Source organism: Antechinus flavipes, chromosome 1, assembly GCF_016432865.1.
Source record: "Antechinus flavipes isolate AdamAnt ecotype Samford, QLD, Australia chromosome 1, AdamAnt_v2, whole genome shotgun sequence".
NCBI lineage: Eukaryota > Metazoa > Chordata > Mammalia > Dasyuromorphia > Dasyuridae > Antechinus > Antechinus flavipes.
In genome coordinates, this window is record NC_067398.1 from 349,143,078 (window position 1) to 349,160,461 (window position 17,384).

At 35.3% G+C, this 17,384-nt stretch overlaps 1 protein-coding gene across 1 annotated transcript in view; it reads right to left on the minus strand.

Moving 5' to 3' along the window:
• Positions 1 to 686: 686 nt before the first annotated feature.
• Positions 687 to 17,384, minus strand: part of ONECUT2 (one cut homeobox 2) — a 65,436-nt gene continuing 48,738 nt past the window's right edge. The window contains exon 2 of the mRNA XM_051969583.1: positions 687 to 8,204. Within this exon, the coding sequence (XP_051825543.1) occupies positions 7,918 to 8,204 (287 nt within the window). The 3' untranslated portion in view covers positions 687 to 7,917. The remainder of the gene's footprint in view (positions 8,205 to 17,384) is intronic.

A 17,384-nucleotide genomic window follows, 5' to 3' on the forward strand; every position in this document is an offset into this window, starting at 1 on the left:
TTTCTGTTATCTTAAATAAAAAATATAAACTATACAAGTGTGCCTGTAGCAGGCATGGAATAAGTTAAATAAATAAAATACATTATGAAGGCTTCATGGGCCACAATAATTAAAGGTGAAGCTCACCATTGGACCAGGTGGGGTTGCGAGCTCAAGTTAAATAATTTAATTGTTGATATTTAAACAATTGACAGAAAATTAATAAAAGGAAAAAACCCCTCAAATGTTTAAAATTTTAAAAATGTAACCGATATTTCTTTCCTGTCTGTAACAGAATTTGGCTGCTTTATAAAGCAAACTAACCTTCAGTTTTCTCATTAAAAAAAATCTGCATCTCTGATGCATTTGCTACCCTTCTAGATTTTGATAAATAAGTACAACATATAAAATCAAAGCTAATTAAGGATGAATTAAATAATCAAGAAAAAATTCTATACATTTTTGGTCTAGAAACTAATTAAATAAATTAATTACATTATTGGTAGCTAGCCTATAGGGTCATAACCCAAATATGTCTTGGAAACAAAAGGAAATTTTAAACCTTTTTTTAAGTTTCAATTTTTAAACAAAACTTTACAACACTTTCAGATCCCCTTAATTAATGTAAAGTCAGCAAATGTTACCTATAAAGCTTTCTTACTTTCTTTAAAAAATACTTAAGATGTTGTGACAAGGAAGAAAAAAAATTACCAATTCCCTCCCTCCCTCCCTTTGCCCCATAGCTAGCACAACCTCCCCAGAGCTATGTCATTGCTGTCCTGACCCTCAGAAATGAGAGTCCTTTCTCTAGCTTGGTTTGAGCTTTGCTTTGCTGGTTTCATCCTTTCCTGGGTCTTTGGAATTAGCTTTAGTTAAGAAAGATCCAGAATAAAGCTATTCAACCGAAATAATCAACCACATTCTTCATTCCTTCACAGATGATTAAACAATATTCAAGGTTTCTTGCAAGTTGAATTCATCTTAGATGTGCCCAAATGAAAGTATCTCCAAGGATACACACAAAAGATGCTGGGACTTGGAGTTCTGATTTGGTTTGGATTTTTTGCACTTTGGTTTTCAATGTTACAATAAATAAATGGAAAAAATGCACATGGTAGATGTACCAACGACATATGAAATACTATTTTGAAGGTCGTCACACAATATATTTATGCATGTAGGTATACACCTAAACACATGCAGTGCTGATACTTTAATGTGACAATGTGTTGCTGCCATGAAGTTACATATTTGATGGACATATATGACAATATATTCTTATTATGTATAGTCTATCTACATTCAACCATACCAATTGTATATGATTTCGAGAAGACTCATTTACCAATATCAGTGCTATGGAAAGAATCCTATTGTAAAAGATAACGAAATGGAAGATTTTGATGAAGTGAATGACCAAAAAAGCAAGAAGTCCAATCTTGCAGGGACATACAAGAACCATTTTTCCTTCACAGAAAGACAACAAACTGGTTAGATTTAATGGACTTATCTTAAAAAGCTAGAAGGAAATCTTGAATTTTTGATTTAACCTGCTTCTATTTGTCAAAGATAGTAAAAACTGGGATTTGAGTAGTTTCATGGGTGAGTGGTTTCAAACCTCATGAAACTATGGCTCCCCTATAGGATTCAGGTCATTGGAAGTAGCAATCTTTATAGTTTTTTTTCCGTTGTCCATTAATACGAGACTCAGCATGATTGTACTATTAATTTGGATTCAATATAATTCTTCCCTAAGCATACTGAATGGATGTCCAAGGATTTCCCGGAAAAAGGAAAAAAAAGAATTTTTTTTCCTGTAGAGGAATAGATATTTGTGATGGCAATTCACCATGATGAGAACATACATGCTTCTTCATCCAGGATCTCAAATAACATGGGATTTACTTTGCAATATAGGACAAATCCTTCTTCATTTGTTAAAGAATTCTTGTACCAGTGGAGAGAACTTCAAACTAAGGTCAAAATTGGACTTAGATTCCCTCCAAGGTCTTGTCCAACTCTGAGAACCTATCTCTTTAACTTAGGATTTTGTTTATAACTACAATTATCTGTTCTTATAGAGTATTCATCATAGACTGAAAGACTAGTACAATACTAGTGTAGTTTTCCGTCATTGCAGGTAAATGCCAAAATGCTATGAGCCTACCAGATTTCCCTTTCCTACTAAAGTGATGAAGCCTAGGCTACACAGAATGACAAAATAAATCTATTTTTTTCTACTTCTAGCCTGCTTCAAACTGTGGTGGTAATCTGCAAAGCTGTTGTATATATGGGCCACTTCCTTTCCCCACTTTTCAAGGTGTCTTGTTACTCTTATACATCATTAGAATTCATCTTTTTTATTTTTGTAATCTTTCCAGTAGCCAATATGTTAAAAAAAAGACTTTAAGATTATTACAATCTTCTAAAAAACCAAAACTGAGCACAGGTACAAATTTTGGTGACCTAGCCAAATCAGACCCCACTATAATCCCACTTAGAGTTTCTAAGGTGATGAATTGTTTCCAGGGTTTTCATTATGTTTTCAACATAGTCAGCTTTCAGGTACTTGCACTTATTGGAAGGAGGGAAAGATAGGGAATCTAAATGGTATTTAATTTGGCTCTGGAAATCATTGTTTGATTTTAGTGATGATAAAGAGACACACAAAAAATTTACCTTCTTTCTTATGTTTTTCTTTGATTAAATGGAAGTTAGATTGCATTTTCCCAGCACACATTTGCAGCAAAGTGGGGGAAAATGCTAAGAATGAACTAAATAATGAGGCAAAGCCCATGAATTGTAAAATTAATACTCCTATCAGGAAAAAAATAAAAGGAAATCAATGTAGGGGGTGAATTTTGAAAATATGAGCTAGAAGGATGTATTTTAAGTTACAATTTCCTTACTACATTCAAACCACTCAAATTCAAATGAATATACAGAAATCAAGAGGATTACAGAATGGTTTCATCTATGCATCATATCTTTGCATTATGTTGCTGTGGACATATATTTATTAGATGGTAACTACCAATGCCTTCTATAATAGCACAAAACAAATAACATCTCCCAGATTTGGGGAATATTTACTTTGGGGCCATTATTTTAAGTTAGAGATATTTTTCATTATTTAATGACTACTAAATTTCAAAATTTGTAGCCTCAGGGCATATTTCCTCCTTTATCTCTCTCCTCCCCCAACTCCACAGCTGATAACCTATATATTTCATGCAACACTGGAGTATAAAATTTGGTGTGAAATCCCTACTTCATGCAGTCCTTATGCTATTGTGTTGTGTTGGTGAGTTTTCTATGAGTAAAGGGATGAGCACTAAATAGAAAATAGGTGCAATTATTAAGTAATTTTCTTAGAAATCATCAAATTTGAAAATAGAAGAAAATGGACTTCCATAACCTTTCCAGGTCATAAATACTTGTTTTTTTTCCTTTTTTTCCTATAGACTATAGGTTATACTTTAGAGTTTAGCTAAGGGTTAGTTTGGTAAGTGGAAAGAGAACTGGATTTGGAATGGGATGTTCTGGATATCAATCCTGGATCTATAATTTACTGCCTATTTGACTATGATCAAGTCAGTTAATCTGTCTGGGCTCCATGAAATGTTTGATAGAAAGAAGCTTGAAATTTTGAAAGCTATATGTTCATAATCTCTTTTAAGAGCAAAAATCTCAGATTGTGCAAGATTTTGCTAAAAGTATGGAGTGACATTCTTGTTTTCTTACATAGTATAACCTTTCCCCAAGCACAAGAGAAATTGGAGATATATATGACTGGTACTCTAAGATAAAGTCTTGTCTTTTGTTCACAAGATTATCCAAAAATTTTTTTCTTTAGGCTGGACATCTTTTGAAGATAACAATCACTCATGATGTTCAGGTGTTTGCTAAGACTTTTCCATTCCAAGAAGCAGTAGTCCTTTAAACCATTTTCTGGGAAAAGGTAGACTACTTTGATTTGAGGGGGAACATGGCTAAGGGAAAATTTGCTTTTTTCATCCTGTATGTTGAATATTTTCTTGCCTGGAATACTTTCTTTTCTCAGTACCTTGGAGGGTTGAGGAGGAAATGAAATGAGGTTGACAAAATATCTTGACTATAGCAGATATTTATCAAATGTTTGTTGCCATTTTTGGACATGGTCAATACAAGAATTTGTTTTGTTTGACTTTGAATATTTGCTATGAGTATTTTGTTTTTCTTTTTCATTGAGGAAGGAAGAGGAAGAATGGAGAAAATAAATGCTTGTTAAGTGAAAGAATGAATTAAAATGGTTTCAAACATGACAGAATTGTTTAATTAAAGGGAATTAATTGATATCCATTTAGGTGATGAAGAATTTTGAAAATGGAAGCTGGAAGACTGTCTTGCTAGAACATAACTTCCACTCCACATCTGAAGTCACTCAATTTGAAAGAAACTTCCATAGTTGAGAGTTGGAGAAGATATCTTGGGCAGACAGAATTCTCCAATAGGAAGTTCCAGACACATATCTCTTTAAACTTTGGTTTGTTTTTTCCTGTTGTGGAAAATATCATGACCTTTCCTCCCCAATCTTCCAAATTGACTGTGGTTATATCCAGGCTTTAGATATAGTTCTATAATCACCCCCTGAGGGACTGATTTGCCTGTCAAAGCAAGGTTGGATTTTAACCAACTAGAAGTCATATCAACATGTCTAAAAACCACATGTGTTGGAGACGACTATAAGAATATGAAATTTCCTTGAGGAAAAACAATGATGGGGTGAATTTTCTTTTTGAGAGGGATTTTCATCTTTGGTAACAAAATGGGGAAGCTCTATTAAATATTTCCTGATAATTATATGATGGGCTTCTTATTATTATTAGGTCAATCCTGAGTAGGACCTAGGACTTATAGCAGTAACCTGGGTTGGGGGTGGAGATTTAGAACATCATATTCACTCCTCTGCAAATGGTGCATTTGTTGCAGGATAGAGTTATATTTGGTGGATATAAGCCTGGACATTTCATCTCTAAATACCATATATCTAGAGTGGTTCTTTGCCTTTGGAATGGCATGGAAAATGAGTACAATTCTGAAGTGTGTATACTTAACAAATAGAACATACAGCAATAACAACATGTCACTTTTTGACAGCAATATTTTGTGGATCTCATGGATATCAAGTTAGTTTTGTCTACATATATGTATGTATGCATATATACAGAATATCCCAAAAGCCTTTGTGCCGTTTAAAGCTATAAAAGCACAAAACTGCACAAAGACTTTTGGGACATGCTATATATATGTATATATGTGTTATGTAAACAACACATATATAAAACATATATACTTTAATACATATATAGGAATATATATTTCCGCTTAGAAATGCAGCTTTATAGATGATTTTAAAAGCTAATAGAAAAGTAGAAATCACAATAAATTTTACATGTTTTCTGAAATGAGCCCTGTTTAGATGTAGCAACTACATGGAGACAAAGCTATCATAATGGCAAACTCTTTGGTATTGTAGAAGGGGAAAAGATTTGCCCAGCACAGTGTCCCCCTTCACTCCCCTGATGATAAGGCTCTGATATCAGGAACGAATTTTAGGTGGTCAAGCAAAAAACATTCAAGTGACAATCTCTTCTCCCACATTCCCTGGATGGAGAAGAGAGATTAGTTAAGTATCCCAACATCTTACACTTGGAGTCTGTGGTACCTTTGGAAAGATTCCATGCTGGGGTAGAGACAATAAAGGCAAAAAAGGAAATAAAATAAAATAAATGACCCTTTTCTTTTGTTGCTCAAAGAAACAGAATTGATTACCTTTACACAAATCAATGATGCTATTAGCATTTTAGCCGTGCAAGAAGAGATAATGAACTGAAACAAAAGGTGTGAGAAATCCTCATCTTTGGTATTGTAGCTGTTGAGGTTTCCGTTGCTCTGTTCCTTATTCTTTTGAAAAACTGCATAGGCACAAATTAAAGACAATCTTCAACTTTAAGATTACCAAGTGAGTTGTCAAATGAAGCAGCAGCCAATGGAGGCTTTTCTTTGTTTCCATTCCTGTTTCAACCCTTTCTTTGAAATCTGCTTCCGAAAAATGTCCTAAGAGGTCTGTCCAGACACAATGTGTCGCACAACATTGTTTTTCCTTCTTTGTTGTTTTTCATTTAGCATTCATTTTTTTTACTTAGTTATTCATCTTTAATGGAACAGTTTTTATTTGTTGCAGAAGTAGGTGCAGAAAAGTTTCTTTGGTTTCGATTAAGTAATACATAAAAAAGTCTCAAGTGTCTTTAAAGAATCACTGCAGTGTTTGGCTTGCTTTTGAACACTCCAATGATGCTCTCCAGGGGCCATTCACTGGTAAATATGCACATTGTGACCATCACAATCTCCAGGAGAAGGACTGTAGGCCTCATTTGGAAGCTGATCACCACCAAGGACAGCCATTGTGGTTAACCCTTCCCGTGTGACTTGGCTAATGTTCTCGGCATTGCCATACTGCTTACCCAAAGGGCCAGCCAAATGCAAGAGCTGAGTGCCATTTGGAGTTGCAGAGGCATTCTGATTTCTAAAAGTAATCACAGTATTTTTAGGCTAGAAAATGGCAAGTAAGAAATGTCTTTGGTTTGCAGGACTCTGCTTCTTTGGTGTGCTGTGTTTTCTCCAGATTTAATCAGTCGTTATACAGGGATGATTGAACAATGAAAGAGGCTTGGGATTCAGATGAAAAAAGTTATGAACAATAGTATTGGGATGACATGTTGGTTGGTTGTTGGAATTTCCCCCAAGGTCAGCAAACATTGAGGGACCCCACCAAAAGAATGTATGAAATAGCAACAAAATCCGAAACAGTAATAATGAAATGAATATCGTGGTAACAATGCACAATAGGTGGGACTAGATGGCCAATAACCAAGGAGGATATACTAATGATCTAAAAAAATCTAGATCTTTTAATATGTTGCATTTGCTCCATGTACCATAGCAGTTAAATTGGCCTCCTGAGTGGGTGTCTGCATCATGTACAAACACAGAATTGGTGGCAAACTGCAAAATGTGCTTGAAGCCATCCTTGTTCCCTTGCTATCCACTAATGACTTCAGAATCAATGTCTTGACAATACAGATGCAGTGAATCCAGAACCTTGCTTATTTCTATAGTTATCATCTTTGTGCTTGATACTTTGAGCTCAAGTGAATGGATTTTGTTTTAACCGATCCATAACCATATGAGACTTTCTGGAGGTAAGGGAAAAAAGACTGTCAACTGGATCGACCTAAAAGCTCCTAAACCATTTGGTGAAAAGATGCCTGAGTTGGAAAAACAGGTTCTTGGATTTGATTTCCACATTTAAGGTTTGTGCTCAGTAATTATCATTTTTAGGTTTCTCTAGTTATGGCTGTGAACTTTGGTATATTGTAGTGAGAGGAAGCTAAGCATTTGGAAAGCAAATGAGGTCATAAATATTCCTACAATCTCCTCTTAACTAAATCATCTGGGAATCCCAGATTTGGAATTCCTCACATAGACCAGATTCCCACTGATATTCATGGGAACTTTGTAAGAGACTAGTAAGACTTTGTGTTAGATTGTTTTATTTTAAAGCAATCTACATGTGGCTGAAACCACATTGGAATTAATTGGCTTTTTAGGAGAGACCCATTTGGGTTTCCGGTATGCTTAGCATGCTTAGAGAATAGTATTTTTGTGGAAGAGACTAATTTTTTAGCTTGCACTTAGACTCCATAGCCATAAAAAAAGAACACATGTCCTATGATTACAGCTAGAATAGAAATTTCTTTTTTGAGAGAATTGTGCTTTCAAATCACCAGTGAAGGGCCCCAGCTAAGAATCCTGTGTCTTTTTCCTTTTGTTGTTGTCTTCGTTGTTGTTTTTTTCCTTTTATAGTTGACTTGTGCCCAATTTAGATTCTTTCAGTCATGCTTTGGTACAAGTGCTGGAGGTTGATGAGGATCCCCCCGTACTTAAATCGTCCTGCCATTTCTCCAAGCTGCGACGTCGGGCATTCATGAAGAAGTTACTGACTGTGGTGAGTTCCAGCCCCAGCTGCTGAGAAATGGTGATCTGCATCTCTTTGGACGGGCGTTTGTTCTCCTTGAAGATAGCGAAGAGTGTTCGGCGTTGGAGGTCGGTGAAAACCAGGCGGGATTTCTTCTGGGAATTGTTCCTGTCTTTGTTTGGTTCTTGCTCTTTGCGTTTGCATGCTTGAAGGGAAAGAAAAGAAGAAGAATCAATGTATGCATAAGTACCTATAAACCAAGTGAGGGATCCATCGACAGCATAGATGAAGCCATACATAGGGATGTAAACTGTTAAACTTTATCGTGCAAACTGCCCACCTGTCAATAACCAGGCTTCCAACTTCATTTCTTTGTGATGGAAGGTGGCTTTATAATTGGGAGGAGGGAAGGAGATGGAAAATTAGGGGAAATTACAGTCTAAGTTTGTACAAATAAGAATTCTCCTCCCCCCCTTTTTTTCGGGTCCTTTCTTCCAAAGCCACCATTCATTTTCCTTCCACCCTTGCTCTGGAAATAGGCCATACTAAAAAGATTCATCATTATTGTGTGGGTCCCTGAATCTCTGGGAACTAGGGAAAAGATCACTTTTCTCAAAGTGATAACAACGGGATTATCAATAGATATCTAAAATCTTAGTTTTAAAATTCACAGTTGGATTATAATATTAAAGTGGAACTTCCCCCCCTCCCCCCAAGATTGATTCTTCAATACTGTTTGACTTTTTATTTTTATTTTTTCTTATTAATTTCCTTTTTTATTTTTTTAGAACACATTTACTTGTAGGAGCTAGTTGATCTGAAAATTTCCCTTCAATGACACACTTAATATGCATTATTCCAAATTTACTAAATCTTTTTTTATATTTTTTATTTTTTTATTATAGCTTTTTATTTATAAGATATATGCATGGGTAATTTTTCAGCATTGATAAGTGCAAAACCTTTTGTTCCAATTTTTCCCCTCCTTCCCTCTACCCCTTCCCCTAGATGGCAGGTTGACCAATATATGTAAAATATGTTAAAGTATAAGTTAAATACAATATATATCTTTATATATTTACAATATATGTCTATACAGTTACTTTGCTGTACAAAAAGAATCAGACTTTGACTTTTATTTTTAAACAAATGGCATTTGTTCAAATCCCTCTTGCATTTCAAATCCCTCCTTAGACACAAACTAGACATTTTATGTTACAATGAATCACTTAGCCTCTCTTGGACTCAGATTCCACATCTGTAATATGTGTACTTATCTTATAAGTGTTATGGGAGATAAGAAATCCCCAAGAGATGGAGTGATTAGAGAACTGAGCCTTGAGTCAGGAAAACTGGGGGTCAAGACTTGTCTACCAGATATATTCATTATATGACCATGAACAAATTACCTAATACTTCAGTTCCCCCAGACAACTCTCTAAGATTAATAATTGCAAAGAAGTTATCTATATGCATTGGTAGGAGTTTCTGCATTAAAAGTTCTATACACTGATAAATTTATAGGGCCCAAACAAAAGAAAAATTGTTACTAACTAGAATTGACAGTAGGGTTAGTTTTCCAAGAAGGCAAGTCAATTTAAGGATGGACAATCTTACTAGTATTTAAATAATTATGTAGGTGTACAAAAGGTCACACAAGAATAGAGTCTAAATTCCCAAAATAAATAGTTCCTCCCTCACCAGTGCATAGAAATTACTAGGCCTTCTCAAGTTATTATTTGTAGTTCATTTTTGTAAGGAATATACTGGAAAAATATAAAGAAGTCACCAGTTCAGTTAGTAAGCATTTATTAAGTTTCTACTGTGTGTCAAAACACTGTGTGCCTGATAAATCCTGGGTTCAATGTTATCCTTTCTCACTTCACACAGATGAGGACAATGATAATTTAATATTCACTGATTAGTAATGATGTAGTTTTTATTGATCAGAAAAAAGTTGATGACTTTCTCTTATCATATGACTTCTCTGTCATTTGAAACATATTATAGGAAATATTTAGTAAGTTCCTACTATATATCAGATATTGTGCTTGGTACTAGAGATATAAAGAGAATAATGAAGTAATTCCTGATCTCAAGAAGTTTGCATACCAGTGATCTAAGAAAAACATCATGGAGGTGACCACTCCCACCCATTTTTACATGATTTTAGGTGAATCACATGACCTTTGGGGGGTTTCAGCTTCCTAATTTATCCAATGGAGGAATTATTACCCAAAAAAATTATCCAAGGAATGTTGGGTAGATCTGGAGAAAAAATAAGCATACTTTGAAAAGCTTAAAGTTCTTTATTAAGGTGATGTAGTATTCTGATACTATTCTTGTATTTGGCTATATTCAAATACTCTGGTTACCCTATGGTCTTATTTTATTGGAAGTTCTCTCCAGCTATGCAGAATACAACCATCCATGCTTGGCCATACTATATAACTATTGTCTATATTCTTCTTGATGCTCACTACATAAAGTCCATTTCTTCCCAACCTGCCTTCCTTCATTTCTCCTGAGATTGCATGGAAATCTGGGAAACCTCTTGTATTTGGAAATGTATTTGCATAGATATAGATATTTTTGTATATATTTGTCTGTATATATGCACATATATGTATATGTACAAATATCTATACACATGCATATGTGTGCATGTACACATATGTATATATACATACACACATACCAGATGTGTATATACATGTATATACAATACCAGATGATTGGCTACATGCCAGATACTGATTGTCTGAGCTAAGTTGAGAGGACTCATAATTAGGCTGGCCATAAAATGATAGACTTTTGGACATATCATCACATGAAAACCACTTATTAAGTTATAGAAAACTTACAATCTACATTCATGGAACGAGTACTTCTTGATGAAGTTAAAGATCCTTATGGTATTAAAATACTATTATATTACCTTTCCCTTCTGCCCTTAAAATATACTTATCCTTGACCTTGAGTTGGCATAAATAACTTATGAGATATACTTGGATGCTTTTAATGTATTAATACTGAGGTTGATGTGCCTAGCACATTGAGTTATGAATGCTTCCCTCCCTAATACGTTAAGTTCCAAAAAGGCAGGAACTAAATCTATGCAATCTTCTTTTAGCCAAACTTAGCACAGGGGAATTAGGCACTTAATAAATTTTTGTTGATTCTGGTTTGGAAGTATTCATGATAATTTCTTAATGAACTCATGCTCTAAACCAGTACTATTCAGTCTATTAGCAAAGGAGCCTGGAAAAGTTAAAATACTCAGTACATGTGAAACATTAAGCAAAAAACAAGAGGGCACGTTTATTACAAACACATGCTCAAGCTCATTCAGTGGAGACAGAGGATCAAAATGAAGCTATCCCAGGGTGATTCAAGGCCAAAAGGAAGTTATGTTCCAAGAAACATTGATATGATCAAGAGTACATGACCCATAGAATATAGACCAACTATGTCCAAGTGTGACAGATTTATTTCTAGGCCATATTCTATGCATGCCCATAGTTTAAATCAATGGAGAAAGCAATGATGTGTGTTATCACTTGGATCAAAAGCAACATTAAGAGCCAGGATTTTAGAATCTCTTTATTCAAGAGTAACAATTTCCCAAATAAATATTTTAGTTACTATCATGAGATTAAGATGATTTAACAGTGAAACCCAGAATAATTGATGGATGCTATTCTATTTTTCCCAAAGTTTTGCTATTCTTTCTTCACTCAGACTTTTCCTAGTGGCAACTAGAGGAAACTAGTGTTTCCATTCACACATTGGTGATCAGACATAGTCTTCTTGACATCAGAATAAAATGGAATGGTTCAAAACAAGGAATAGGGTCTGAAATTTTACCCATAAGTAGATCTGGCTTAGTTGCCAGCCTACAAAAGAGGGCAGAAAGACTCAGAGGCAAGTATTCACTGACATCTTGCCTCTTCAGTTCTCTCTCCCTCCCCAAACTTTGGAAAATGGAACTGTGTGTATACAAAAAAGCAGGAGATGTCAAAGCATCCAAGGAATTAGGAAGGAGAAAATTCAAGGAGGTAATGTACAGATAGTGCAGAGATGCCACCTTGGAATGGAAGAATGATCAGGGCAAATCACAATCAGAGACTACTTGGTGAAAATCATTATATATTGCCAGCCTAGAGCTGATTAGGGTGCAAGATGGTGAATTCCATTGTTTGAGTACTGATTGATTCAGATTGAATCTAAATAGCAGTCACTTCTGCTTTGGTCAGAAAACCTGAGGGTCTTCCCTTCCAAGATTCCTTCATTTATTTAATTTTTTTTGGACTAAGTGAAAGAGAAGATTCTTTGCCTCAATTGCTACCTAGCCTTGATGACTGAATGAGTACGGCCACATCATAGGGAAAAATAGTCAATTTTTCCCTTTCTGTTCCTTGATTTTCTCTTAAATGTTGCTTTAATTCCCAAGGATTTTTACTTTCAGTAAAATCATCAACCAACACATTAGAATTGCTGTTGTACTTTACATAGTACCAAAGTATTTACATGAAAGGATGAGGAAGGAAGTGAATTCTTCTTTCCACAGATGAGAAATTTTGTTCAAATGAGGTAGGCTGGGGCTTGTAGCTTTTAGGGTAAAGGAGGAGGATCAGTAAAGAAAAGTACAAGCTTGGTGATTAATTCAGGATTAGATACTCCTGGAAATACAATTTGAAATAGATTGAAACTTCCATTATTAGGATATAAGCTCTTTGGTAGCAGAGACCATTTTGTATCTTTCTTTATATGCCCAGCACTTAGTAGGACAGTACTTGGGACATACTAAGCCTTCTAGCTGACTGAATTGTAAGCTGATAGGAACAATAGAAAATGAAAGAGTGAAGAGGAGGCATTTTTACTTTTATTTTTGTGACTTTGGCTGAAACCATTTGTTACTGAAGATATTGAAAAGTAAGCCTCACTCTTGAAGGAGAAAGGTTTGCTCAATAAGGGGAAACCATATTCCAGGGGTGGAGTGAACTTCCAGAGAAATTGTGCCTCAAGAAGGTAAGAGGAGCATATTATATATACATTTTCAATAGGTCATTTGGTTCAATGGGATGATCAACAACTCAGCCTTCCTTGTTCTGAAACCATTAAGAGAAACCATTAAGGTTTTTCAGTTTTCAGATGAAGAAATCAAAACCATTTCTAATTATGAAAAATGCTCTAAATTACTATTGATTAGAGGAATTAAAATTAAGACAATTAAGAAGTACCACTACATACCTGTCAGATTGGCTAAAAAGACAGGAAAAGATAATGATAAATGTTGGGGGGGGACAAGCAGGGAAAACCTGGCCACTAAAACATAGTTGATAGAGTTGTGAACTGATCCAACTATTCTGGAAAGCTACTTGGAACTAAGTCTAAAGGGCTATTAAACTGTGCATACCCTTTAATACAGCAGTATCTCTACAGGGTCTGTATTCTAAAGATATCATAAAAAGGGGAAAGGATTCATATGTGCAAAAATGTAGCTGTCTTTTTTGTAGTGTCAAGGAACTGGAAACTGAGTGGATGCTCATCAGTTGGGGAATGGCTGGATAAGTTATGGTCTACATGTATTTTGCAATATTATTATTCTATAAGAATTGATCATCAGGATGATTTCAGAAAGGCGTGGAAAAACTTGCATGAACTGATAGAAGTGAACTGAGTAGAACTAAAAGAAGATTTTACACAGTGGCAAGGATTATGTATCATCAATTGGGATGGACGTGGTTCTTTTCAACAACGAGGTGATGCAGACCAATTCCAAAGGACTTGTGATGGAGAGAGCTATCTGCATCCAGAGAGAGGACTGTGGAAACTGAATATAGAGCACAACATAGTATTTTCATTTTGTTGTTGTTGTTTGCTTCCTTTTTCCCCTCATTTTTTCCTTTTTGATCTTTCTTGATTTTTCTTATGCAGCATGATAAATGTGGAAATATGTATAGAAGAATTTCATATGTTTAATCTATATTGGATTACTTGATATCTGGAGGATGGGTGGGAGGAGAGGAGGGAGAAAAACTTGAAACATGGGGCTTTGTAAGGATGAATGTTGGAGGCTATATTTGCATGTGTTTTGAAAATAAAAAACTTATTTAAGAAAAAAAGAGAGACCATTAAACATAAAAAGTCACAGATAGACTCAGGAGGACTGAGGCCTATTGGTGTTCTTTTTGCATTTTGTTGAAGATTTAAAAATAAAACTGATATTACTTGTAGAACACAGGTCAGAACTTTCTCACCATCACATTATTATTGATTGATATTTAAAAGTATATATGCATGCACATATGAAAAAGACAAATAAATATAATAAAATTGATAAAATCAGATTCTGGAAGCTTAGTTAATCCACTTCCCTGCCTTCCTCTATTCCTGGTGTTCAAGTCTCTGTATATTGAATAAAATCCAATCTTTCATTATATTCTGTATTGGACAATACATTCTCCAACTTGAATGGCAAGAGGCTATTGTCTTCTATAGGTATTTAATAAAAGTTGGTCAAATTGAATTGGATAGTAGTCATGACATTTCCAAATGTCTTTTTCCTCATGAACATCATCTAGTAGAGGTGACTAGAATAACAAATAACTTTAAATGCCTGTTTTAACAGCTGAAGAAATTGAGATCCACACTATTTAAATTGTTCATTTACCTAGAATCTTCATACAGAGCTAGTCAAAGTATTGAGAGGAGAGCCCATGTCTGTGGGAGCATTTTGCTTTTTCTTCTCGGTTTCTTTTTAGGTAAATCTCAGGACCTCTCTTCATCCTCCTTATCCATTGTATAATTCCAGGTCTGTGTCATTTATCCTGAGAATGCTGAATAAATATTGTTTGATGATTATCACCTCGTATCTAAAACTGGGCAAATATATCCTGGCAAACATTGCCTAAGGTACTCTGTCAATTCATGTTCCATTGGATTAGCCATAGGCCCCTCAATTTTCATACTGATATTGATTATTCATCAGATAATGCTGTATTTGTGCTTTTAATAAGGTGTTTAGACAGTGTGGGTACAGGTAAATGTTGGTCCTGTCAGATCACATTTAGTGGTCAATACATATATTTCATTTAAGAGAAAAACGTTAAAGACTTAATGTTCAGCAAACTGCAGAGAAACAAGAACAAATCAATATGTTCTATACTTCCCTAATAGCCTTTTGAAGCTACCAGATACCTCACCCACAAAAGCAGCCCTGAAATCTTTCTAATTTCTCACAGGCTAGGAATACACTGGTAGTCCCTGATCCAAAGCCACTGGTCATCTGTACAAATCATTCCTAAACCTTGCTTAGTGCTTGCTGTCAATAATTACTTCCCTGATGTATCTCTCTTCACAAATGTATTATTAAAAAGTCAAAAGAATATGGAAATAAAGGGCAAACTCCCCCACCCACCCCCACCCACACACATGTAAAACGTCAAGACTAAGGGGAAAAAAACAGACTGAGGAGTATATAGTTAGCAAATTAGCAAGTATAGCATTTTGCTTCTCATGCTTCCTAGGATTGAAGAAAAGGCTGCTTAGTTAGCAAGTATTTGCATTAGATGAACTTAAATTGATGTAAGAGGGCAGACTGCTTTGTAGTGAGGAGGATCTGAATTCAAATCCAGTCTCAGACATTTACTAGCTGTGTGACCCTGGGCAAGTGACCTCACTCTGTTTGTCTCAGTATCCTCATCTGTAAAATGATCTGGAGAAGGAAATGGAAAAGTATTCCAGTATCTTTGCCAAGAAAACCCCAAATGGGGTCATGAAGAGTTGGACCTGACTGAAACACCATCACCACTATAACACAACAACAAATATTGTTGTAAAGCAGAGTATGGTACAGCAGCTAGAGAACTGGCTTCCTGTTTAGGAAGACACAGGTTCAAATTCTATCTTAAGGTTCTGTGATCCTAGATAAATCATTTAATCTCTTAGAGCCCCAGATATTTTCCTAAGACTTAGGTGCAGAACAGATGCTAATCTTTATTAGGAGGAGGCAGTCTCTCATCTAGAACTTCTTAAATACATGCATACATTCTTTTACATATTTTTCAATCATTAGTCAAGAACAATGTGATGGTGGGAAAATTCTGATCTGTTTTTTACAAATAGCCTGAATTCTATTTTGAATCCGAAATATTTTTAAAACATTCAACAGAATGCAAAAAATCAACATCCCTCAGTCTTCCTGAATCTATCTGTGACTATGCATAATGAATTCTCAGAGGCTAACGGCTAGAAGTTGCTGAAGTTGTAAGATCCTGATTCAGTGCCCTCAGGCTCCTGGCCAATGACCTTCTTACTCTCCACGGCTGCCTACATCTGTATTCTCTTCTTGAGGGGGCAGAAAAGAAACAAAATTTTTTTTCTCATGAGTTGGTGGATATGTGTGTCTGCCTAAGTGTGTATGATAAACTTATTTGTGGAGAAGCAAATGGACCCACCTTGTTAAAGTAGGATACAAGGCAAGGCTCTGCCAGAATCTTTCACTGGCTCCAACATATCAAAACAAGAGGACAAAGACAGACCTTGCTAGAAACTTGAATCAATTGCTTAACATTCAGATAAAAATAACAGTACCAAATGTTTGAAGATTGCATTTAAGAAGGATATTACAAAGTTGACTTTCATTTGGAGTGGAGACAACATCTTCAGAGGCTAAATAATTAGTTTTACAAATCATTCTTGCCCAGATTTTGTAAATTTTGTAACTTTCCTTCTGTTGCTCCTTAATCAATGACGTGCCACAGGATGAGGACTATTGTCAGAGTCTGGATTAGCAACTGGCAGCTCCTGAGGATACAGCTGTAAAGACAGACTTTTAAAACTTTGCTTTGGGGGGCAGCTAGATGATGCAGTGGATAGAGTAGCAGTCCTGAAATCAGAAGGATCCTTAGTTCGAATGCCACCTTAGACATTGAATACTTATTATCTGTGTGATCGAGGCAAGTCACAACTCCAATTGCCTCACCCAGCCACCCTCACCTCCCAAAAAATTAATAAATATTGCTTTGTTTTAAAAAATGTGCCTATTTTAAAATAGGGCTTAAAAAGATTCTCCAACATACACAGATATGTATTTATGACAGATGAAATTGTATGTGCTTACAGTAAAAGCTCAAAGTTTGGAATTGGACAGCACCATATGAAAAGTGTAAATTTGCCTTATTCTGACTTTTTCCATCTCCCTTAGCCCAGTACCTACTCAGATGTAAGGTAGTGAAAGCATTTCTTTCAATTTCTTTAAATAATCTGGGTTCATCTCTAGGTTAGTTTGTAGTGAGTTAAGATGATTTAATTTTGATGTGACTTTGGTACATTACAAAACCAAAAATTTGACTCAACACCTGGATGATCTGCTTGAGGG